The 25,619-nt window shown below is 39.2% G+C and overlaps 1 protein-coding gene and 1 pseudogene across 2 annotated transcripts in view; both read left to right on the top strand.

Annotated features, from left to right (window-relative positions):
* The window catches only part of CFAP299 (cilia and flagella associated protein 299), a 697,792-nt gene that overhangs the window by 293,605 nt on the left and 378,568 nt on the right, over positions 1-25,619 (top strand). The window contains exon 4 of one of the 2 annotated variants that reach the window (XM_068975708.1): positions 20,132-20,203. The exons of the other annotated variant lie outside the window; for it this stretch is intronic. Within the exon in view, the coding sequence (XP_068831809.1) occupies positions 20,132-20,203 (72 nt within the window). The remainder of the gene's footprint in view (positions 1-20,131; positions 20,204-25,619) is intronic. 2 annotated transcript variants of the gene reach the window in all.
* On the top strand, positions 24,899-25,585 carry LOC138082221 (SIN3-HDAC complex-associated factor pseudogene; annotated as a pseudogene).

Raw genomic sequence — 25,619 nt, forward strand, 5'->3', positions numbered from 1 at the left:
CTGTCTAGCCTGAAATTTATCAATATTATTGGTCTTCATATAGAACTAGTTATTTGCTTCATTGATTTTCTTATTAATTTTGTACTGTTTATGCCTTTGATGTCTGCCCTTTATGATTTTGTTTCTCCTGTGTACTTTGGGTTTACTTTGTGTGTGAGTGTTTTTCTTCTTAAGATGAGAGTGTAGGTTATTGATGTGAAGATTTTTTTTTCTTTTATCATATATATATATATTAGTGCCATAAATTATGCTCTAAGCACTGGTTTATCTCCAGCAGGTATTTTGATAGGTCATGTTTTAATTTTCAAAAATTCATTTGATATGCAGTAAAAATTACTTTCTGATTTTCCTTTGGATTTCTTTGTAACCATGGGTTATCTAAAAGTTATTATCTAATTTCCAAATATCCAGGAATTTTCCAGCTTCCAATATGAAAGCAAATTTGGAAAACTCAGCAGTGGCCACAGGACTGGAAAAGGTCAGTTTCATTCCAATCCCAAAGAAAGGCAATGCCAAAGAATGCTCAAACTACTGCACAATTGCACTCATCTCACATGCTAGTAAAGTAATGCTCAAAATTCTCCAAGCCAGCCTTCAGCAACACGTGAACCATGAACTTCCAGATGTTCAACTTGGTTTTAGAAAAGACAGAGGAACCAGAGATCAAATTGCCAACATCCACTGGATCATGGAAAAAGCAAGAGAGCTCCAGAAAAACATCTATTTCTGCTTTATTGACTATGCCAAAGCCTTTGACTGTATGGATCACAATAAACTGTGGACAATTCTGAAAGAGATGGGAATACCTGCCTCTTGAGAAATCTGTATGCAGGTCAGGAAGCAGCAGTTAGAACTGGACATGGAACAACAGACTGGTTCCAAATAGGAAAAGGAGTATGTCAAGGCTGGATATTGTCACCCTGCTTATTTAACTTATATGCAGAGTACATCATGAGAAACGCTGGGCTGGATGAAGCACAAGCTGGAATCAAGATTGCCGGGAGAAATATCAATAATCTCAGATATGCAGATAACATCACTCTTATAGCAGAAAGTGAAGAGGAACTAAAGAGCCTTTTGATGAAAGTGAAAGAGGAGAGTGAAAAAGTTGGCTTAAAGCTCAACATTCAGAAAACAAAGGTCATGGCATCCGGTCCCATCACTTCATGGGAAATAGATGGGGAAACAGTGTCAGATTTTATTTTTCTGGGCTCCAAAATCACTGCAGATGGTGATTGCAGCCATGAAATTGAAAGAGCTTACTCCTTGGAAGAAAAGTTATGACCAACCTAAGTAGCATATTCAAAAGCAGAGACATTACTTTGAGGTCCATCTAGTCAAGCCTATGGTTTTTCCTGTCATCATGTATGGATGTGAGAGTTGGACTGTGAAGAAAGCTGAGCACCGAAGAATTGATGCTTTTGAACTGTGGTGTTGGAGAAGACTCTTGAGAGTCCCTTGGACTGCAAGGAGATCCAACAAGTCCATTCTAAAGGAAATCAGTCCTGGGTGTTCATTGGAAGGACTGATGCTAAAGCTGAAACTCCAGTACTTTGGCCACCTCATGCAAAGAGTTGACTCATTGGAAAAGATTGACGCTGTGAGGGATTGGGGGCAGGAGGAGAAGGGGACGACAGAGAATGAGATGGCTGGATGGCATCACCAACTCAATGGACATGAGTTTGAGTGAACTCCGGGAGTTGGTGATGGACAGGGAGGCCTGGCATGCTGTGATTCATGGGATCGCAGAGTCGGACATGATTGAGCAACTGAACTGAACTGAACTGAAGCTGGTCCCAGGGTCTAAGATTAATGTATTAAATTCGATTACTTTATGCCTCTTTTTGGTTTACTGTTACATGCTGGGAGCCAGCGTGATGAACTCCGCCCATGGCAAAGGTCATGAGGAAATAGGCTTCGGCATACGCAAAGGCGGGATTGAGCCTCAGGAAACCCCCTGTTCCCGAGCATCTACCCCCAAAACCAGAGTGCCTACTTTACTGTCTTATGCTCTCAGCTACACCTCTGACTTTATGTGGGGCTCTCCCCCATCACCTCTCTCGGAGAAGGAGTTAACCTACAGCTCCAGTTAATAAAAATTCCTGGGTGTGACAAGAGTGTTTCAACTTACGAACTCCTCTGAAGGTTATCTAGCCTGCCTGTACAGGTTCGTCCAGCCACATGTGATTGTTTACAGCCTCCCACCCGTGAGAGGCATGAGATGTTTTAGGCTTACTAAAGGCAGATTCTTTTAGGAAGTTAGAAATTATTAGTATAGTGGGTTGATTAGTAATTATATTGGTGAAGGGTTTTTTTCATTTATTGGGCCAATGTTTGCTGCTAAATCCCCTGCCCTTATACATTTTAATGAATATATAACTAACATATAGGATAAATAAGTATTAACCTTTAGATTAATCATGTTAACCTTAGGCTAAGTAAATTCCTTTCTTAGTTGTAACCCACTACACCCTCACCCTATAGGAATGCAACTTTATCTGGTACCTTCGGAGGGTGGTGCCTGGTTTAAGAAAAATCACCCCTGGAAAATAAGTTTTTTGGTTATCAGAAAGAAAGGATCATAAAATGTCAGCAGGCCTCATGGCCAGAAAATGATGTAAAACCCCTAAGACCTTTATGTATACTTTTATATGAAGCACCTGATTTTGATAAAGGTCAGGACTGCTGACCCCCGTGTGACTTTAAAATTTCCATTTGTCTCTATGTGTAACAAAGGGTATATAAGCAAACCTAAAAATAAGGATATCAGATCAGTTTCTGGAAAGACTGATTCCCCTGTGTCATTCTTTCTTGTTCTCCGTTTTTCTGGCTGAATTCCCATCTGGAGCATGGGTGCTCGCCAAGCCTGCTAATTTTTCCCTGGCATCTAAGTTCCATGTGAGAGGGAGCCCAAGGTGGGGCACCCTCCGATATTCAAGTGGGTGCCGGTGGCCTACGTAGATGGTGCAAGCTTCTTGTCTCGAAGCTTTATTGGTATCCTGCGTAAACCAAGTTATTCAGCCTCTTTTTCTCCACTAATTTTCCTACTACACTATTTCTTTCTAATCTCCCTGTATATCTTTAATTAAGCAATTAATTCCTAGGACGCTGACTCTGTCCCCGCTTCAAATTACCCTGGATCCACCGGGGCTGGACCCCGGCAGTTAGTTTTATCATTTGAGATCAACAGGCTGAACAGATGAGTCACTGATTTAACTGATATTCTTTCATCATAGTATTGTGTTCTTATGTGATTCCTGAGGAGACTGGAGGTTTTTATTTTGTTTTGCTTGTTTTCTCTCTTGCCTAAATTACTTCTATGTCCTCTGGGGTGAATCATTTTGTATTTATTTTTGTCTATCATGTTGCAAGACTTTTTTTTTCCCCAAACTTTTAGTAATCCTTGGTTCTTCATTCATATTTAAGGAAGAGCCAATCCAAATGCTGACTGTGAGCTCTAGTGGGTTTTGCATCAACCTATGACTGGTCAGGGAGCCTACCATTAGGCAGAAGGTCTCTTAATTGTGGAAGACTTAGTTCTGGGGCACCAAGTGCTTGTTCTGATTCTCCCCAGGGATTTTGTGCACTTTCTTTAGATATTATTCTTGAGTTCTTTGTCTGGGTTTTTGAGGGGCATAATTGTCTAGCTACTGATAATTCTGTTCATGCAGGTGGAGCATATTTTGATTGGCTTTCTTATTTATAGGTCACTTCTCATTGTTTGATACTTATGTAATTGGAATCTCTGAGCTCTGAGCTTCTCCAGTGTTCAGCTAATAAAACGGGTTTTCTTCTTAGATTCAGTTCTCTGCATACTCCTTCCTGCCAGCCATTCTTCCTTTCTTCCTTTTTGAGTAGGTCCAATTATATCTGATTCTCTTTTATTGTTATTAATATAATAGGTATATTTTAATCCTTGATATTTACAGAGCTTTATTTTTTAAACAGAATTTTGCCTTTGTATCCTTACTACCAGGAATCATTTGATAGGAGCATAGTATGCTCTTGTGTATGTATGTTCAGTTGCTCAGTCGTGTCCAACACTTTGTGGCCCCATGGACTGTAACCCGCCAGGCTCCTCTGTCCATGGCATTTTCTAGGCAAGAATGCTGGAGCGGATTGCCATTTCCTACTCCAGGTGATCTTCTTGATCCAGGGACCAAACCTGTGTCTCTTATATCTCCTGCACTGGTAGGTGAATTCTTTGCCACTAGTTCCACCTGGGAAGAATGTGATCTCATGAAAGTGAAGTCCCACAGTTGTGTCTGACTCTTTGTGACTACATGGACTATAGCCTACTAAGCCCCTCCATCCATGGGATTTTCCAGGCAAGAGTACTGGAGTGGGTTGCCATTTCCTTCTCCAGGGGATCTTCCCAATCCAGGGATTGAACCCAGATCTCCCGCATTGTAGGCAGACGCTTTACCGTCTGAGCAACCAGGGAAGCTCTTGTGTATAATTTATAAATTATACAAGAAAAGGTGCTGTTCATTTATTAATGTAATCTATTATAAAGAAGATTTTCCCATATTTTAGAGAATTCTAGGAATATAGGAAATATATGTAAAAAATGATGCAGAAACTCTTTGGGAATTATGTTGCAGGGGCTTGTTCAACACTTGGTATATATGTTGTTGCTTTGTAATAGATGCTATTTGATAGGCTAGAACTAAGTTGACTTTTTAATTAAATGCTTTCTACCAGCTTAAAGGTAATAAAATAAAATGACATCTCAATTATTTGAGAACTAATGTGCTGAAATGTATATAAAATTCAACAAAATGCTATTGTTCTGAAGACCTAAGTGACGAGGTGTCAATGAGATGATAGTTCCATAGTATTTTCTCGTTTGGGGGAAGTTGGCCGGATATGAACTATGTAGCGCTCCATATCTGGCCCTTGATGAGGGTTCCCATCACAGTTACGAGGCTGTGTGTGACTCACTAGGAGGAAACAGATTTAGGAAAACAAAAGAGCTGATTTTCTGTTGCTGTCTATTTGGAGTCTGAGGGATAGAGACTCTGTGGAAGGAAGGCAAGGAGAAGGGAGGGAGGGAGAAGAGAAAGACAGATACATTTGACACCAGTTATCATGAATCATAGAATCTCAGAAAAGCAGAGTGCATCTTATTCAGCCCCCTTTCCAATATGGATCTACATTTCCAGCTCCTTTAACAGAATGGTTTAAATACTTGCATTAGTAGGTAGCTCAGTTCTCTGTAGGCTGTCGTGTATTAATATATTTCAGATCTAACAGAGCTGGGAAAAATCTCCCACCTCAGTTACTTGTCTTCTGGAACAACATAAAATAACGCAACTGCCACTCTAGTTTTTGAAGATGGATTCCGGTTTTTTCTTTTATGTCTTCTGGCCGTTTTAAGTTAAATGTCTTATTTCCTTCAATCACTCTTTACTTAAACACTCAGTGGTTTGACCGATTTTTTTTCTTGGTACTCCCTAATTTTCAGTATCCCTTTACAAGCTTATTAGGATTGCCTCATAATAAAGAATCCACCTGCAATGCAGGAGACCCCAGTTCGATTCGTGGGTCGGGAAGATCCCCTGGAGAAAGGATAGGTTACCCACTCCAGTATTCTTGGGCTTCCTTGTGGCTCAGCTGGTAAAGAATCTGCCTGCAATGTGGGAGACCTGGGTTTGAGCCCTGAGTTGGAAAGATCCCCTGGAGACAGGAACAGCTACCCACTCCAGTATTCTGGCCCGGAGAATTCTATGGACTGTGTAGTCCATGAGGTTGCCACAAGTTGGACGTGACTGAGCAACTTTCACTTCACTTTACAAGCTTACTAAGACTGAACTATAACCTACACATAAAGGTACACAAGTTGTAAATGTGCAGCTCCATTAATTACCATAATTTGATCAGTACCCAGAGTAAGAAAAATAATGTTACAGATATCAAATAAACCCCTCTGTGCCCATTTATTCACTACTCTCATACCCCCAAATATAATCATATTCTAATTTCTAACACCATTGAACAGTTTTGTCATTTTTGACGTATTTTATAAAATTAAGAGCCGGATTGTCTGAATGTCTCACAGTTTTGTATACAGGAGTCATCCATGTTGTTGTGTGTAGTTGTAGTATATACTAATTCATTTATATGGTTTTTCCACTGTATGATAATGCGATTTATTTTTGTTTTACTGTTATGCACAGTGGATTGGTTACAGTTTGGGGCTGCTACAAAGGTGCTGTGAATATCCTAGTACATGTCTTTGTGTACATATATGCATAAGCTTTCTATTTTTATTGGATATATACTTATAAATAAAATTGTCAGGTTATAAGTTATATATAATATGTTTAATTTGAGCTTCTCAGGTGGCACTAGTGGTAAAGAACCTGCCTGACTATGCAGGAAACATAAGAGATGTGGATTTGATTCCTGGGTTGAAAAGATCCCTTGGAGAAGGGCATGGCAACCCACTCCAGTATTCTTGCCTGGAGAATCCCATGGACAGAGAAGCCTGGCAGGCTATAGTCCATAGGACTGCATAGGGTCAGACACAACTGAAGTGACTTAGCATGCACACGTGTTTAGCTTTAGTAGATAATGCCAAACACTTTGTAAAACAATTGAGACAATGTACATTCCCAGCAATCATGCATAGGAGTCATGGCCCCAGTCTCATTAACATTCATTTATTTAAAATTTTGATCTTAGAAATTCTCATAAGTGTGTGATGTTATCTCACTGTGATTTAAATTCACATTTCTCTGATTATTGATGAGGTCTTCTGTATGTTCATTAGTCATTTGGATAGCCTTTTTGAGAAGTGTCTGTTTAAGATTCTTCCATTTGTCTATTGTAATTTTGGCCTTTTCACAATTGATTGAGTGTATAGAAGTATCTTTTCCCACTCTATACCTTGACTTTTTCTCTCAATGAAAGCTCCCAATTTTGATGTAATAGTTCAATTCATTAATTTCTTCCTTTATGACCAGAGCTTTAGTTGTATCCTGTTTTACATATCTATGCTATCCCAAGATCATAACTATATACTCCTATGTTATCTTATAGTAGTTTTATTGTTTAATGTTTACCTTAGATGTGTATTTTGCCTGCATTTACTTTTTCAAATACAGTATGAAGTAGAGGTCAGGTTCCAATGAGATGCCTGTTATATCAATATATCCTAGCAAAGATGTCAGGCAGGCACAGATATAAAAATTTGGATTTCCAAGTAGAGGTCTACATTGAAGTTAAAGTTCTGGGAGTGTTTAGTGTGCAAATGCTCAGTTATGAGATTGCTGTTACTAGAGAAGTGAGCATAGATTGAGAAGAAACCTGAAGACAGAGTCCAGGGACACTCCAGCATGTCACCTGAATCTTCATTCAGGACTCCGCTGGGTGCTAATGTGGAGGACAGTGTACTAACATAGGGTAGCGTGTACTCCGTAGATTCTGACTATATGGATATCACCTTCAGTAGTGCATCCCATGGTCATGTTGGCTTATGCCACAGTCAAGTCAGAATATAAACTTAGTTCAATGTTACAGTAAGCTAGAATGTCATATTTTAAAATATGAATTGTTATTAAGCCAAATGCTTCATTCTGTCCTAATGGAGTTAACTAGTTGGCATACAAAAGCAATGATTTGTATTTTTTTTCTTGAGCATTTTATGAGCTTTTCATGTTTTTTGAGTTATTTGTCTCAAACTATCAGGATATTCTGGGATTCTAAATAATGAATCCAACATGTTAGCTATGCCTCATACATCCAGACATTCAACACTTTTAGGTTTGATAAGTAAGGCATTAATAGGGATTGTTGGATACTGTAAGGTCATATCTTGAAATCTTTGACTGATACACTAGAAACCTTCCTCTTCTAGCTGACAAAGCTATTCAACTGTATGTAACTTATTGTCATCCCGGTTATATTCCCTTGGCTCTTCTAGGAAGGTTCTCCTCTTCCTAGAACCTTTCTCTCAGCTTCTCATGAGAGAAGCCATCTTTCTTTGAATTCTCACTTTATGTCACCTAATGCTGAAATCTCACCCACATTCTTGAGAGTGTAAATCACTTCCAGTGTCAATTTATTTCACTTCTGCCAAAAGGAATATCCAAAAGATGGTATGAAATGTGCTCAAATGTCACAGTTGGCCACCAGCCACCTCCAGAAATGTGAAAGTAAAAATTGTGCAGAGTAACTTTTATTCAGCCAAATGCAAAAAGAAAAAGTCCCTTAGCATGAAGACATTTCAGTTGCAACATTTATGAAGTGCCTGTTTTATGCAATGTGCTGTTTTAGATGCTATGAGGAGTATAATATGAATTATGGCTCCCTGCCATCACACTGTCTATCTGATCTAGAGGTCTGCAACTTACATTGCTGTTAAGCCCACAACTCTATAATTTTCTTCATTTTTTGCATAATTTGTTCTCCAATCGTTGCCTGTGATTTCATTGCTTCTTTTTTTTATTTATTTTTATTTTAATTGGAGGTTAATTACTTTATAATATTGTATTGGTTTTGCCATGCAGCAACATGAATCCGCCACAGGTATACACGTGTTCCCCATCCTGAACCCCCCTCCCTCCTCCCTCCCCATACCATCCCTCTGGGTCATCTCAGTGCATGAGCCCCAAGCATCCAGTATCATGCATCGAACCTGGACTGGCTATTAGTTTCATATATGATATTATACATGTTTCAATGCCATTCTCCCAAATCATCCCACCCTCACCCTCTCCCACAGAGTCCAAAAGACTGTTCTATACTGCCATTAAAAAGAATACATTTGAATCAGTTCCAATGAGGTGGATGAACCTGGAGCCTATTATACAGAGTGAAGTAAGCCAGAAAGAAAAATACCAATACAGTATACTAACACATATATATGGAATTTAGAAAGATGGTAATGATAACCCTGTATGTGAGACACCAAAAGAGACACAGATGTATAGAACAGTCTTTTGGGCTCATTGCTTCTTTAAGACACCTCTGTAAGTTGTTACAAGGCACTTTTCTAAGTTCTTTCTAGCAGTGACAGTATTTGACTCTTTACATCCACATGCTTAGTATTCATATCCTGTGAACCACCTTTTCTTCTATACTGTCATGCAGAGTTTGTAATGAGAAATAAGAACACTGAGTCTTTTAGAGGTTAAACCATATAGTTTCTGGCCAGCAGGGTCTAGAAAATAAATGCCTTCATAGCCAGTTCTGTTCTTTTTTCTCTAGTCCACAAACTGTGACTTCAAAATTGCAGAGGCATTGAATTTAAGGACCCCTAGTAACCGTGAATACAGACTCAAAACTCTCTAAACTGTACCTCATGACTGTTATGAATGCCATGTAAAATGAGATATTGCTGCTCCTGATCTTAGGAGCAGGCTACTACTATTACACTCCCAGGAAATATTTGAGGTCTGAAACTTGTGTCTCGGTTACAAGGGATCATTTATTCCTGAAATATTTGCAGTAGTATTTTTATAAGGCATGTGACCAAATCATAATATGTGCATTTAGCAGTGAAGGGATAAAGGTGGCTGATTATCAGTAGGAAACTGGGATGTTATATACTTGAAATTGGGATACAAAACAGAATAGACAGCTCAAGATCGCAAAGGGAAAAATTAGTAATCCATGAATAATAAACAGGAAAAATATTTTCAAAAGGTAGGATGTCAGAAGACCTCTGAGATCAGTTTAACATATATGATCTGCACTTATGTATAGCAGATTACCTAAATTCAAACTGACCTTGGCCACTGTATGGAGGCAGTATTTTTGAAAGAATGAGCTGTACTGAAACAGTTTCTGCAATATATTAGGCACAACTATGCTTTCCTTCCATGTTAGGCATGCAGAACTTTTTCCCACCTGTTTATTTTTCCTTAAACAAATATATTATCTGATATAACTTGTCCAAAGAAAATTTTCTCTTCCTCTATATGAATGAACTCCCCTCTTACCCTTTTGCTAAATCCTGGAGTTGTGATGTAGTTCAGGATCTTATATTACATCCATGTCACTTTTTGGAATCACTTCAATGGTATAGTGACTTGAATTATTTTCAAGTATTTAATCAGCTTCTGTTTAAGTCGATTTTCTCCTTTGATGGTGAAATTTATTTTCCAAATGCAAATGTATGATAATACAGATTGGACTCCTTATACTGTTATAAAGTTTGAAACAAATAATAAGCTTTTGTCTTAAAGTCTTTTATAGCTGTAAAAAGTAGAAAAATTAAGAATGTTTTATCAGGTCTGTACTGTAGGTTTCGTGTGTATGTGTGCTAAGTCACTTCCATCATGTTCAACTCTTCCTGACCCTGTGGACTGTAGCCCAATAGGCTCCTCTGTCCATGAGATTCTCCAGGCAAGAATACTGGCGTGTGTTGCTATGCCCTCCTCCAGGGGATCTTCCCGACCCAGGGATCGAACCTGCGTCTCCTGGATTGGCAGGCGGGTTCCTTACCACTGGCACCACTTATGGCAGCTATTAAATACTGTAGTCATTTATTTTCTTTTCAGTGTTGAAAAATTAAGGTGTAATTCCATGGGAATGGATGGCTCCTAAAGAAATGGTTCTGAGTGTCCAAAATATAAGGAAGAAGTTTTTTAATAAACGGATTTAGACTTAACTCTCTGGTAAAAAATAGTAGGTGTCTTAATCGAAGTTTTAGATTTATAATTAAGCTATGATATTTACTTGTTTGGGCTCTTTGGGAAAATGAAATGCCTTTTCTGTACATCAGTTTTCTCAGCTATGGATTCAAGGTGAAAACTGGCTCTTAGTCATTCAATTATGGAACTCTTTGAATGAGATAGAGTAAGTAATGTTCTTAGTGATTGCTCAGTAAATATTAGTTATTACTAAGATTCACAAGAAGAGTATTATATAAAGTAGTGATCTCAGAGGGTTGAAGAAAGGAACCGCTAGGAAAAATTAAGAAGTTTCAGCTACTTTTAGTGGGCTTCCCTGGTGGTTCTGATGGTAAAGAATCCACTTGCAGTGCAGGAAACTCAGGTTCGATGCTTGGGTCAAGAAGATGCCCTGGATAAGGGAATGGCTACCCACTCCAATATTCTTGCCTGGAGAATTCCGTGGACAGAGGAGCCTGGTGGGCTTCAGTCCACGGGGTCGCAAAGAGTTGGACATGACTGAGCAACTAACACTTCTGAAATTGAGACTCAGAATTAACAGTTTATTATAGCTATATTAGATACCTAACAAGGTAAAATGAGGATGTTAAACTTTTAATCTCACTGTTTCATCATGCAGCATTGTTTGTTTAATATATAAAATTAATTTTTATTGGAGTGTAGTTGCTATACTATGTGCTAACCATGGGAGTGTTGCACTTATCTCCCATGCGGTAAGGTCATGCTTAAAATCTTGCATGCTAGACGTCAGCATTGTGTGAATCAAAACCTTCCAGGTGTCCAAGTTGGATTTAGAGAAAGAAGGGGAACCAGAGATCAAATTGGTAACATTCACTGGATCATAGAGAAAGCTAGGGAATTTCAGAAAAACATCTATTTCTGTTTCATTGATTGCACCAAAGCCTTCGACTGTGTGGATCATAATAAACTGTGGAAATCTCTTAACAAAATGGTAATACCGGAACATCTTACCTGTCCGGAGAAACCTGTATGCGGTTCAGGAAGCAACAGTTAGAACCAGTTCAAGAGTGAGAAAGGAGTATGACAGGGCTGTCTGCTGTCACCCTATTTGTTGAATCTATACACTGAGCATATCATGAGAAATGATGGACTGGATGAGTTACAAGCTGGAATCAAGATAGGCAGGGGAAACATCAATAACCTCAGATATGTGGATACCACTCTATTGGTAGAAAACGAAGAGGAACTAAAGAATCTCTTGATGAAGGTGAAGGAGGAGAGTAAAAGACCTGGTTTAAAAATAAATATTAAAAAAAACTAAGACCATGGCATCCAGTTCCATTGCTTCATGGCAAATAGAAGGAGAAAGGGTGGAAGTAGTGACAGATTTCCTCTTCTTGGGCTCCAAGATCATTGCAGATTGTGAACGCAGCCATGAAATCAGAAGATGTTTGCCTCTTGGCAGAAAAGCTATGATGAACCTAGACAGTGTGGTGAAGAGCAGAGACATTACTCTGCTGACAAAGGCCCGTATAGCCAAGGCTTTGGTCTTCCCAGTGGTCATGTACAGTTGTGAGAGCTGGACTGTAGAGCAGGTAGAGTGCTGAAGAATTGATGCCTTTGAACTGTGGTGCTGGAGAAGACTCCTGAGAGTCCCGTGGACAGTAAGGAGATCAAATCAGTCAATCTTAAGGGAGATAAACCCTGAATGCTCATTGGAAGGACTGATGCTGAAGCTGAAACTCCAGTATTTTGGTCATGTGATGCAAACACATTGGAAAAGTCCCTGATGAGGGGAAAGATTGAAGGCAGAAGGAGAAGAGGGTGTCAGAAGATGAGATGTCTGGTATCACCAATGCAATGGACATGAACTTGGGAAAACTTCAGGAGATGGTGAGGGACAGAGAGACTTGGTGTGCTGCAGTCCATGGGGTTGTAAAGAGTTGGACACAACTTGGTGACTGAACAGCAACATAGTTGCTTTACAATATTGTGTAAGTTTCTACTGTATGGTACAATTAATCACCCATCAGTTCAGTTCAGTTCAGCTGTTCAGTCATATCTGACTCTTTGTGACCCCATGAATCACAGCACACCAGGCCTCCCTGTCCATCACCAACTCCTGGAGTTCATGCAGACTCATGTCCATCGAGTTGGTGATGCCATTCAACTGTTTCATCCTCTGTCGTCCCCTTCTCCTCTTGCACCCAATCCCTCCCAGCATCAGAGTCTTTTCCAATGAGTCAGCTCTTTGCGTGAGGTGGCCAAAGTATTGGAGTTTCAGTTTCAGCATCAGTCCTTCCGATGAACACCCAGGACTGATCTCCTTTAGGATGGACTGGTTGGATCTCTTTGCAGTCCAAGGGACTCTCAAGAGTCTTCTCCAACACCACAGTTCAAAAGCATCAATTCTTCGGAGCCTAGCTTTCTTCACAGTCCAACTCTCACATCCATACATGACCACTGGAAAAACCATAGCCTTGACTAGACGGACCTTTGTTGGCAAAGTAATGTCTCTGCTTTTGAATATGCTATCTAGGTTGGTCATAACTTTTCTTCCAAGGAGTAGGAGTCTTTTAATCACCCATACATATGCATATGTCCCCTCCGTTTTGGACTTCCTCCCATTCGGGTCACCACAGGGCATTAAATAGAGTTCCTTGTGGTCTATAGTATGTTCTCATTAGCTATCTATTTTATACATAGTATCAATAGTATATATATGTCAGTCTCAATCCCACCTCCTTCCACGCCCCTTTTCCCTCTTGGTATCCATACATTTGCTTTCTCTATCTGTGATACAGGGAAATTTGTCCTTTGTTATTGTTTTAAGTCACTAAGTTGTACCCAACTCTTTGCAACCCTGTTGACCGTAACACCAGGCTCTTATGTCTGTAGGATTTCCCAGACAAAAATACTGGAGTGAGTGGCCATTTCCTTCTTCAGGGGAACTTCCTGACCCAGGGCTGGAACCCTCACCTCCTGCTTGGCAGGCAGGTTCCTTACTGCTGAGTCACCAGGAAACAATAACTCAACTTTTGCCTACATTTTGAGTTTATCTGACTAAGATAATTAACATTTTTTATTTTATAAACTTTCCTTGATAGAAAATATGCAATATTTTGTGCATTTTGAAATGTAAGTGTATGAATAAATAAATAATAAATACCACTGGAGTTTGAGGACACAATATATATATATATATATATATATATATATATATATATATATATTTTCTCTGTTCTTCACCTAAATTTAGATTTTATTGAGAGAATATCCTAAGGTCAGATGGAAAAAGATGTTTTCTTCAAACAGATAAATAAATCTCTATTGAATGGATGCTTAGGCTTAAAGCACCTGCACTTGCCATTGCTACTACTTTTCCTAGGATAGGTTTTGGAACAACTAGCCTAAAAGGGAATGTTTTGCTCTACAGTGTAGAATTTAATTTATCTAGGATCACTCTGGTGCTTCAGTGGGAAATAATCTGCCTGTCAGTGCAGGAGTCATAGTTCAATCCCTGGGTCAGGAAGATCCCCTGGAGAAGGAAATAACAACCCACTCCTACTTCTTGCCTGGGAAATTCCATGGGCAGAGGAACTTGGTAGGCTATAGTCCATGGGGTCCCATATGAGTCAGATACAACTTAGCAACTAATCAACAGCAGGATCACTATACCAGTTCACACTTACAGCTTTATTAGCTCTACCCAGTTGAGAGAAACAAGGATTACCAACTTGTCCAATTCTATAGGGAGGAGTAAGAGGTAGAACAAAGCAGTTTTCTTAAAAATTAAGAGGTTCTAAGTAAGTGTAGAAGAAGAGAATACAGAAATGAAACCCTAGATGCATGCCTGTTAAAGCTGGACTACTTGGCAAGATCATAGGCATTCACTGCAGTTGTGTAAGATGATCAATATCCTAAATGATCTAGCCTAAAAAATAACCTAACAAAATAAAATACATTTGTACATATAAACATGGAAAGTGAAAGTGAAGTTTACTCAGTCGTGTCCGACTCTTTGCGATCCACGGCCTATACAGTCCATGAAATTATCCAGGCCAGAATACTGAAATGGGTAGCCTTTCGCTTCACCAGGGCATCTTCCCAACCCAGGGATCAAACCCGGGTCTCCCACATTGCAGGTGGATTCTTTACCAGCTGAGTCACAAGGGAAGCCCAAGAATACCAGGGTGGGTAGCCTATCTCTTCTCCAGTGGATCTTCCTGTCCCATGAATCTAACCGGGGTCTCCTGCATTGCAGGCAGATTCTTTACCAACTGAGCTATGAAGGAAGAATTCAAAGGACTAATAGCAGACAATGATGTCATTTTTTTTCAAATTTCAAGATAATTAAATGAAAAATTATTGAAACTACTAGGTAAAAAGACAAAATATCAGTTCTTTGCTTTTTGTCAGGTCATTCCAGTATAAAATTTAAATATAAAAAGTAATCATTAGGTTTGGGTTGTGTGTGTGTGCTCAGTTGCTCAGTCATGTCCTATTCTTTGAGACCCGACAGATTGTAGCCCTCCTGCCAGGCTTCTGTCTGTCCGTGGGATTTCCTCATCAAGAATACTGGAGTGGGTTGCCATTTCTTCCTCCAGAGGATCTTCCTGACCCAGGGATCAAACCAGCATCTTGTGCATTGGCAGGCAGATTCTTTACCACTGAGCCACCAGGGAATTCAGCAGCCTGGTGGCTAACTTCTTTTCTTACCTTGGTTGCTTAGCACGAAGCTGGCTCAGCAGGTGTGAGTTAGTTCAATAGAAGAACAGTCACTGGGGTCCAAAGGCAACCCCTTTCAAACAGGGCCTCTCCCCTGACAAGAAAGTTTTACTGATACAGATCACATAGATTTCCTTGGCCCTTAGCCTTACACACTCATGGGGTGTTATTGATGCCAGTTTCCTCTCTGCTGGAACGTTGGCCATGTGCGCGTGGATTTGAGCAGTGGATGATGAGCACTGAGGGCTGGGCATGCTGTGTGTTCTACTGCTTCTTGCTTATCTGGATAACCCCCATATTCCGTCTGCACTGTGAAATGTTGGTGGTGTGTGCCCATGACTAGCAACTAGGAAGCAGAGAGGGACACTCATGTTTCAAGGTAAACACAGGGACCACCATCAAAAGCTGAAAGTATGAATTATGTGGCTCAGATGGAAAAGGATCCATCTGCAATGAGGGAGACCCGAGTTCAATCCCTGGGTCAGGAAAATCTCCTCTAGAAGGAAATGGCTACCCACTCCAGTATTCTTGTCATGGACAGTGGAGGCTGGCAGGCTACAGTCCATAGGGTCACAGAGTCAGACATGACTGAGCAATGCACACACACACACACGAATTATATACTGCATCAGGAAGGCAGAATGGGTAGATGTCAGTGAACTTGGATTGGACACCTGTCCTCTGAGGTCAGTGTGATACTAGAAGGAGAAATTTAATCTTAAGAAGATCAAAAAGAGGTTGATGATGAAGAGAATTCCGAGCCATTGGAATATTTTCCTCAGAGAAAGTGTGTTTAAACTAGGAAGAAAGGAATTGAGTTTATTTTGCACTGGCAAGATCACATATTTTGCCACCAGTTGAAATGAAGGATCACAAGGTAAGTTCAGTTACAGAGAAAAAATTTTACAGCTCCATCTTTCGTGACTCAGTTATAAAAAATTCATACCTCAATTAAAAGAGAAATTGTTATTTGTATTCTACTTGAGGTCATGTTAAGATAAGTTATTTGTATTTTTAAAAATAGGAGTTAGATGATTTCTCTTGGAGAGATATTTCTGTGCAAATACATTTTCTTTGGAACAGCATTTACTTTTCAACCAAATGCTTACTAAGCATGTCTTTGACTTTATTTTCCAAAGGTAGAAATTGGCCTAATGGGAGAAGAAAAATATCAAAATGATTTTTCTACTGTGTTTTCATAATAATCATCTTTCCTTAAACATAAAAAAAGTTATACTTGTACATCTAACTCTAGATACAGACTGGAAGACTGAAAGAGATTGTATCACCAAGAGGAAATAGCATTAAAAAAATCCTCCTACTGATTTACTGTGCTGTATGCGCTAGTCATGTCCAACTCTGTGACCTCATAAACTGTAGCCCCCCAGGTTCCTCTGTCCATGGAATTTTCCAGGCAAAAATACTGGAGCAGGTTGCCATTTCCTCCTCCAGGGGATCTTCCCGACTCAGGGATCAAACCCACTTCTTTTGTGTCTCCTGCTTTGGCAGGTGGATTCTTTACCACTGCACCACCTGCGAAGTCCACTGACTCCCTACATCACCTTTTAAACAAAAGAAATGGAGACAAATGTCAGGAATGTGCTTTCAAAATGAGCTTTTTGCTTGTGGTATTTCATTCTGGCTCTAAACATAACCTACAAATGAAATGAAAAGAGGACACTTGTTTTTACAGAAAACCAAAACCAGTCTGTTTTGTCACCTACTCTCTAACATTTCATTGTGCCAGCTGTTGTTTTTTTGTTTGTTTGTTTTTGAATCTTTTCCTTTAGAAATAATTTTAAACTATTGAAAAGACACAAGAATAATACAATATCTGTATACCATTTACCCAGATTCACCTATTGTTCGCTATTATTTTTAATGACACTTGTCAAAATTTAGTATGTTATGTTGAGAACTAAAAGCTAGTCATGCTGCTTTGCTTTGTGTGTTTGATGGTCAACATTCCTGTCTCCAGCGATGGTGAGCTCTGGCCAGTCCATGAAAGTCCTCTTAGGCCGATGGGAATCAAATTACCTTTCTTAGGGAGGCCTCGCCACTTGTTGACAGAAGAGTCAGTGAAGCTCCCAAGAATAGGTATAGATTAAAAGTTAAAGTCCCATTTTCGAATCTCACTGCTCCTTCTGAAACTAACAGTATCTTGTAAATCTTTCCAGAAACATTCCATGGATGTACAAAGATACATGGCTATTACTATAGCAACAGGTACATAGTTGTAGACCCGTGAAGAGGTATAAATACATTAGTAAAAGGAATTATCGATATCGATTTAGAAATAATTTTCCATATATACTCTAATGGGATTATGTTGTATATGCTTTTCTGCAGCTTACTGTTTCCATGTGGCAATAAATCTAAATTCGTTTGTGAAGTTAAGTCATATAGATTTGCCTCAATCTTTTTTAAAAACTGCATAGTATTTCTTTTTTTTTTTTTTACCTTTTTCTGTTATAAAACTAATAAATATCCTTAGCTTACCCGAGAGTTTCTGTAAAATAAATTCATAGCAGGGTATGTATGGATTTAAATTGTGATAACAGTTTGTAGATAATTTTGATAATGATTGTTATTTCTTGTGTTTGGAAAATAGTATGCATTCAGAAAATATTTACAGAAAGAGGGAAGGGAGGAAAAGAGGTAGACAGGGAGCAAAAGAAGTAGTGAAGGCTAGTCTCTTGGGGACAGTTTTCTTTACCTAAGTGAAGAAGAAGATGGACCTTTCAAACAAGATTATGATTGCTTTTATTTAACAGTTTTCTATTATGCTTTATATTTTTGAGTTTATATACTTTTTGTGTTGTGTAATTTTTATATCTTTCAGAGACAAACTTGACTGTTACTTCCTTAGGAGGAATATAAAAAATAGAATGTTAAATATTCTTATTGTATGGTCTTGTCATACCCTGAACTTCTTCATCACACCTGCATTTTCTTTCAATATCTGTCTCCTTCGATAGACCAGAGGCAAGAAGCACCATAAGGAATGAGACCATCTCTGTCTTTTCAGTGTATTCTCTAAATAAGGATGTTTAGGTGTTCAGCATTTGTTAAAACCAAAAACGTGGGGAGGAGAGAATTAGAGAGACACAGAGAGATAGAGAGAAATGGACACAGAGAGAGAGAAATAGAGAGAAAGGAAGGGAGGGAGGGAGGGAGAAGAGGAAGGAAATGAGCAGGGTGATGCCAGGAGTCAGAGCTGTAAATATGGGGGAAATCAGTGAAAACCACTGCAGACAGTGACTGCAACCATGAAATTAAAAGACACTTGCTGCTTGGAAGAAAAGCTATGACAAAAATAGACAGCGTATATAAAAGCAGAAACATCGCTTTGCTGACAAAGGTCAGTATAGTCAAAGCTATGGTTTCTCCAGTATGTATGGATGTGACAGTTGGACCATAAAGAAGGCTGAATACCAAAGAACTGATGCTCTCGAATTGTGCTCCAGAGAAGACTCTTGAGTCCCTTGGACAGCAAGGAGATCAAAGCAGTCAATCCTAAAAGAAATCAATCCTGAATATTCATTGGAAGGACGGATGTTGAAGCTAATTCTCCAATATTTTGGCCACCTGATGCAAAGAGCCGACTCATTTGAAAAGACTCTGATGCTGGGAAAAATTGAGAGCAGGAGGAGAAGGGGGCAACAGAGGATGAGATTGTTGGATGGCATCATCGACTCAATGGACATGAGTTTGAGCAAGCTCTGGGAGAGAGTGAAGGACAGGGAAACCTAGAGTGCTGCAGTACATTGGGTCACAGAGTAAGACACGACTGAATGACTGAACAATAACAAGGTGAAAAGTCAATGGTAAGAAAGAAAAAATCTCACAGGTATATGAATCTCAGTATTTTCTTACTTTAGAATTGGGAAACATTGGGTCATTTTCCCGAAAACCAGAGGAGCTGACTGTAGCTTAGTTTCTGACTGCAGAGTGAAAGCTGAGAGTGTTAGAAGGTCTAGAGTAAGAAGGATTGTTTGTAGGACTTGTTTTTCCATTTCAGTGATACCGAGAGAACTAGGAAAGGTATCACTGTAAAGATGAATACCTGCTTTCTACTATTAATGCTAGGAAAATAGGAATATAATTCCAATCATGAATCCATCATAGAAAGGCTGTTTGGAAATTGCACTGGACTTGAAGCTTATGTAATTTAATAGCATGAAGGTTCTCTGAGGTGGTTTTGCTTATTTTAATTTTAGATAGAGTGCAATATAGTAGAGACATTTATAAAACACTTCCTAGCTGAAATTTCTTTTTGAATCTAGTATATCATAATTATATAACTCTTCATCTTAATATTTTTCTATGTCTGTTATACCTGGTCTTCCCCCATGGCTCAAATGGTAAAGAATCTGCCCACAAGGCAGGAGACCTGGGTTCAATCCCTGGGTCAGAGAAGGTATTTATATAATTATACTACGTAGAGACATTCGCACTTAAATGAACTGTCTTAAATTCAATACCACTCACAAGTGTTGCTAAACATAAAACAGTAAGAAGTAAATTATTCAATTTATCAGCTTCTTGCTTTTTCTGTTTCACTTTCATTTTTAGGCTGTGTGTGTTTTTGCCAACATTTAAAAGTGGGTTCTCGAAAGGAAAATAAATGATACATTTAATTATTAACAGGTTGCATATTTTTGTTCATTTCACTTATCAGTATGCCTGACTGATGGCTGATTCCGGTAATAACGGAGAGTGGGCTTCAAATTTTACTCTAATAGGGTGAATTGTTAACCTATGGAACATGCCTCATTTGGATTTCCTCTCAATTATTGGAGTTAAATCAACAGGAGGCTGATGCTGCTCATACCTTTAAGAAGAAACTGGCAGAAAGTAGTGCTCATAGCAGAGTTTCCTTTACAAGTTAGGAAAACATTTTGGCTTCATCCTACGTATACTGCACTCCAAGGTCTATTGCTACTGTTTTCCGAATTACTCACTGACTTGATGAATGGCAGTTACAAGTAGTGCTTTTATTGCAATACACAGATGTTGGTATTTTCCACAATTTTCTGGAGGTAAAGGAGAGCTTTCATATAGAAAAACCTATTTCAGATGTAGTAAAAGAACCTAGATTTCTACTTTTTAAAGATCCAGACAACTCCTGGATTTTTCTTTTTACTTATTTTTTAAAGAAAGTCTATTTAAAGAGCCTGTCTTTCTTGGCATTGATAGAAAGCAGATGTTACCTGATGGGATGAAGCCAGGAGGTTTAACGCAGAATAATACAGAGATAGAAACAGCACACTAGTATCTCAGATGGTAAAGCATCTGCCTGCAATGGGTTCAGTTACTGGGTTGAGAAGATCCCCTGGAGAAGGAAATGGCAACCACCCAGTATTCTTGCCTGGAGAATTCCATGGACAGAGAAGCCTGGTGGGCTACAGTTCATGGGGTTGCAGAGTCGGATATGACTGAGCGACTAACACACACACAGAAACATCATGTCAATGGTCAGAAATGGCTTACAATTTTAATATACAACTGAGTAAAGCTAAGAGAGTGGGTGTATGTGTTTGTGTCTATAAACTTGTGGGTATGTATGGAGAGAGAGAGAGGTTCAGATGGAGCCAATGATGAAAGTTCAGTTCAGTTCAGTCGCTCAGTCATGTCCAGCTCTGGAGCCCATGAACTGCAGCACGCCAGGCCTCCCTGTCCATCACCAACTCCCTGAGTCCACCCAAAACCATATCCATTGAGTCAGTTTATTTTAGTTTTTACTGGACTGTAGTTGCTTTAAACAGTGTTGTGTTGGTTTCTGCTGTTATAGGAAAGGGAATCAGCTATATGTATATATGAATGAGTACTCAGTTGCTCAGTCATGTCCCACTCTTTGCGACCCCAAGGACGATAGCCCACCAGGCTCCTCTGTCCATGGAATTTTCCAGGCAAGAATATTGGAAGGGGTTGCCATTTCCTACTCCATTGAATCTTCCCCGACACAGGGACTGAACCTGCATCTCCTGAGTCTCTTGCATTAGCGGGAAGATCCTTTACCACTGTGCCATCTGGGAAGCCCCTATATGTATAAATATATCCCCTCTTTTTTGGATTTCCTTTCCATTTAAGTCAGCACAGAGCATTGAGTACATTTAAATTTATTTCAGATTTTTAAGTTCGCAAAGTGTGTGAGACTTTTAATTAGAAATGATAATTCAGTACAAAGAAATGTAGGGATGAGTTTCTCAGAAAAGTTTCCAAGGAATTTTTTGTATAACTATACTGTTTTCTATTTGAGCACCTTACTATATTCAGAAACTTAAGATTGTTTGGAGGGGGAAAAAAGCTTACATTTTGTTAAATAATGTGACTTTGTAAATCAATAAGACTTTTGCCTTGTGTATAATTATGTATACTAGCAAAGCTTTGCAGTGAAATCTGAATAATATTCATAGTCGTTAATTTTTTCCCATATGTCTGCTTTCTCCACACACACATAGTCTTCCCTATTATCAACATCAATGGAATGAGGGATGTAGGTTCATCAGTTTATTACAACTGATGAACCTACATTGACACATCATGATCACCCAGTGTCCATACTTTACATTATAGTTGACTCTTGGTAATGTGCATTCTGTGGGTTTGGACAAATGTAAAATGACATGTACCCATATGCCCTGAAAATCCTTTGTGCTCTGCCTTTTCATCACTCTCCACTGCCTGGCCCCCAAACTTCTGACAACTACTGATCTTTTTTTGTTGTTGTTGTTACTGTTGTGGTTTTATTTATTTATTTTTTAAATATAAATTTATTTATTTTAATTGGAGGTTAAATACTTTATAATATTGTATTGGTTTTGCCATACATCAACATGAATTTGCCTCCATAGTTTCACCTCTTTCAGAATGTCATACAGTTGGTATTGTACAGTATGTAGCCTTTTTCAGGTTGGATTTTTTTTTTTTTTTCACTCAGCAATATGTCTTTAAATTTCTTCTGTATCTTTTCATGACTTGGTCACTCATTCTTTTTGGCATTGAATGTTATTCCAGGGTTCATTTATCTATTCATTTTGGTTTCTTCCAAGGTTTAATAATTAACAATAAAGCTGGTCTAAGCATCTATGTGCAGGTTTTTCTGTAAGCATAATCATTCAACTCCTTGGGGGTAAATATCAAGGAATTCTCCAACGATTTTTTGATAGTGCTTTGAATATTTAAAAATTTCCCTACTTTTAGTTTATATGGCATTAATGGAATTTTTTACAGTTTCTATTTTATGTGTAATAGTATATTTTGGTAGCTTTTCACCAATAGCTAGCCTGTCTAGATAGTAACCTGTTTGTATGCTACCTTCTATGATTTTTTGGTGACCATATATCTATACCAACTAGTGGATTTTTGTCTATAAAAATAATGATTTTGTTTGAATAGTTCATAAATGACCCTCAAAATAATAGAGTGAAAAGAAGTAAAAAATTCTAAATGATGTTTGAACAAATCAAATGAGTTTTCATAGTTATCGCCTTTGAATTGTGAGAAACGCTGGACTGGAAGAAACACAAGCTGGGATCAAGATTGCCGGGAGAAATATCAATAACCTCAGATATGCAGATGACACCACCCTTAGGGCAGAAAGTGAAGAGGAACTAAAAAGCCTCTTGATGAAAGTGAAAGTGGAAAGTGAAAAAGTTGGCTTAAAGCTCAGCATTCAGAAAACGAAGATCATGGCATCCAGTCTCATCACTTCATGGGAAATAGATGGGGAAACAGTGAAAACAGTGTCAGACTTTATTTTTTTGGGCTCCAAAATCACTGCAGATCGTGATTGCAGCCATGAAATTCAAAGACACTTACTCCTTGGAAGAAAAGTTATGACCAACCCAGACAGTATATTCAAAAGCAGAGACATTACTTTGCCAACTAAGATCCGTCTAGTCAAGGCTATGGTTTTTCCAGTGGTCATGTATGGATGTGAGAAATGGACTGTGAAGAAGGCTGAGTGCTGAAGAATTGATGCTTTTGAACTGTGGTGTTGGAGAAGACTCTTGAGAGTCCCTTGGACTGCAAGGAGATCCAACCAGTCCATTCTGAAGGAGATCAACCCTGGGATTTCTTTGGAAGGAATGATGCTAAAGCTGAAACTCCAGTACTTTGGCCATGTCATGCGAAGAGTTGACTCATTGGAAAAGACTCTGATGCTGGGAGGGATTGGGGGCAGGAGGAGAAGGGGACGACCGAGGATGAGATGGCTGGATGGTATCACCAACTCGATGGAGGTGAGTCTGAGTGAACTCTGGGAGTTGGTGATGGACAGGGATGCCTGGCGTGCTGCGATTCACGGGGTCGCAAAGAGTTGGACACAACTGAGTGACTGAACTGAACTGAACTGAATATTTTACCCACTGAAAGTTTGTTAAAACTTCAAGGCAGAATAATATTCATTAATATCTATAGGTTTCCAGTTAACTTCAGTTAGGATAACCGGATGCCATGATCTTCGTTTTCTGAATGTTGAGCTTTAAGCCAACTTTTCCACTAGAGATCTCTTCAAGAAAGTTAGAGATACCAAGGGAACATTTCATGCAAAGATGAGCTCGATAAAGGACAGAAATCATATGGACCTAACAGAAGCAGAAGATAGTAAGAAGAGGTGGCAAGAATACACAGAAGAACTGTACAAAAAAGATCTTCACGACGTGGATAACCACGATGATGTGATCACTCATCTAGAGCCAGACATCCTGGCATGTGAAGTCAAGTGGGCTTTAGAAAGCATCACTACGAACAAAGCTAGTGGAGGTGATGGAATTCCAGTTGCGTTATTTCAAATCCTGAAAGATGATGCTGTGAAAGTGCTGCACTCAATATGCCAGCAAGTTTGGAAAACTCAGCAGTGGCCCCAGGACTGGAAAAGGTCAGTTTTCATTCCAATCCCAAAGAAAGGCAATGCCAAAGAATGCTCAAACTACCACACAATTGCACTCATCTCACATGCTAGTAAAGTAATGCTCAAAATTCTCCAAGCCAGGCTCCAGCAATACGTGAACCGTGAACTTCCAGGTGTTCAAACTGGTTTTAGAAAAGGCAGAGGAACCAGAGATCAAATTGCCAGCAACTGCTGGATCATGGAAAAATCAAGAGAGTTCCAGTTAAATTACATATTTATTTAATCTATATTTTATGAAGTTGTAATTTATTATTTAAAGATATTTCAGTTCCTCTTATCAGGTCCCCTTTCTGATCATATTAACAACTTCTTTAACAGAAGTTCTAATAATAATAAATAACATCAACAAGGTGCAGAGGGAAATGAGTCTTCTCTCTGTTTGCAGAAGACCATTACACTGGTTTCAAAGTTGTGAATACCCTAGACTCACCTGAACCTCTCAATCCACCTTGACTGTACATAGTGCTGAAGTAGTAAAAAGTTGCACATTTAAGAAACAGAGAGAACTGCAGGAGACAATCTTACTAGACAAGGCAGTTGAGGAGAAGGGAGCGATTTGAAGGGGGGGTTGACTTGGCGTGCACTTCGCCCCTTGGGAACATTATTGTGCGTGGAACGGCTGCTTTTGGAAGGCTATTGCCCAGAAGAAAAGATGTTTGGTTTTCACAAGCCAAAGATGTACCAAAGTATAGAGGGCTGCTGTATTTGCAGAGCTAAATCCTCCAGTTCTCGATTCACTGACAGTAAACGCTATGAAAAGGATTTCCAGAGCTGTTTTGGGTTACATGAGACTCGCTCAGGAGATATCTGTAATGCCTGTGTCCTGCTTGTGAAAAGATGGAAGAAATTGCCAGCAGGATAAAAAAAACCAAAAACCTGGAATCATGTGGTAGATGCAAGGGCAGGACCCACTCTAAAGACTACACTGAGACCAAAGAAAGTGAAAACTCTATCTGGAAACAGGATAAAAAGTAACCAGATCAGTAAACTGCAGAAGGAATTTAAACGCCACAATTCTGATGCTCACAGTACAACCTCAAGTGCCTGTCCAGCTCAGTCTCCCTGTTACAGTAACCAGTCAGATGATGGCTCAGATACAGAGATGGCTTCTGGCTCCAACAGAACGCCAGTGTTTCCCTTTTTAGATCTCACATACTGGAAAAGACAGAAAATATGCTGTGGCATTATCTATAAGGGCCGTTTTGGGGAAGTCCTCATCGACACACATCTATTCAATCCTTGCTGCAGCAATAAGAAAGCAGCTGCTGAGAAGCCGGAGGAGCAGGGGCCAGAGCCTCTGCCTATCTCCACTCAGGAGTGGTGGCTAAGCTTTATGTAGGAGGGGAGCAAAAACGATTTAAATTTTGGAAAAC

The sequence above is a fragment of the Capricornis sumatraensis genome, chromosome 7, assembly GCF_032405125.1.
Source record: "Capricornis sumatraensis isolate serow.1 chromosome 7, serow.2, whole genome shotgun sequence".
NCBI classification, from domain to species: Eukaryota; Metazoa; Chordata; class Mammalia; order Artiodactyla; family Bovidae; genus Capricornis; species Capricornis sumatraensis.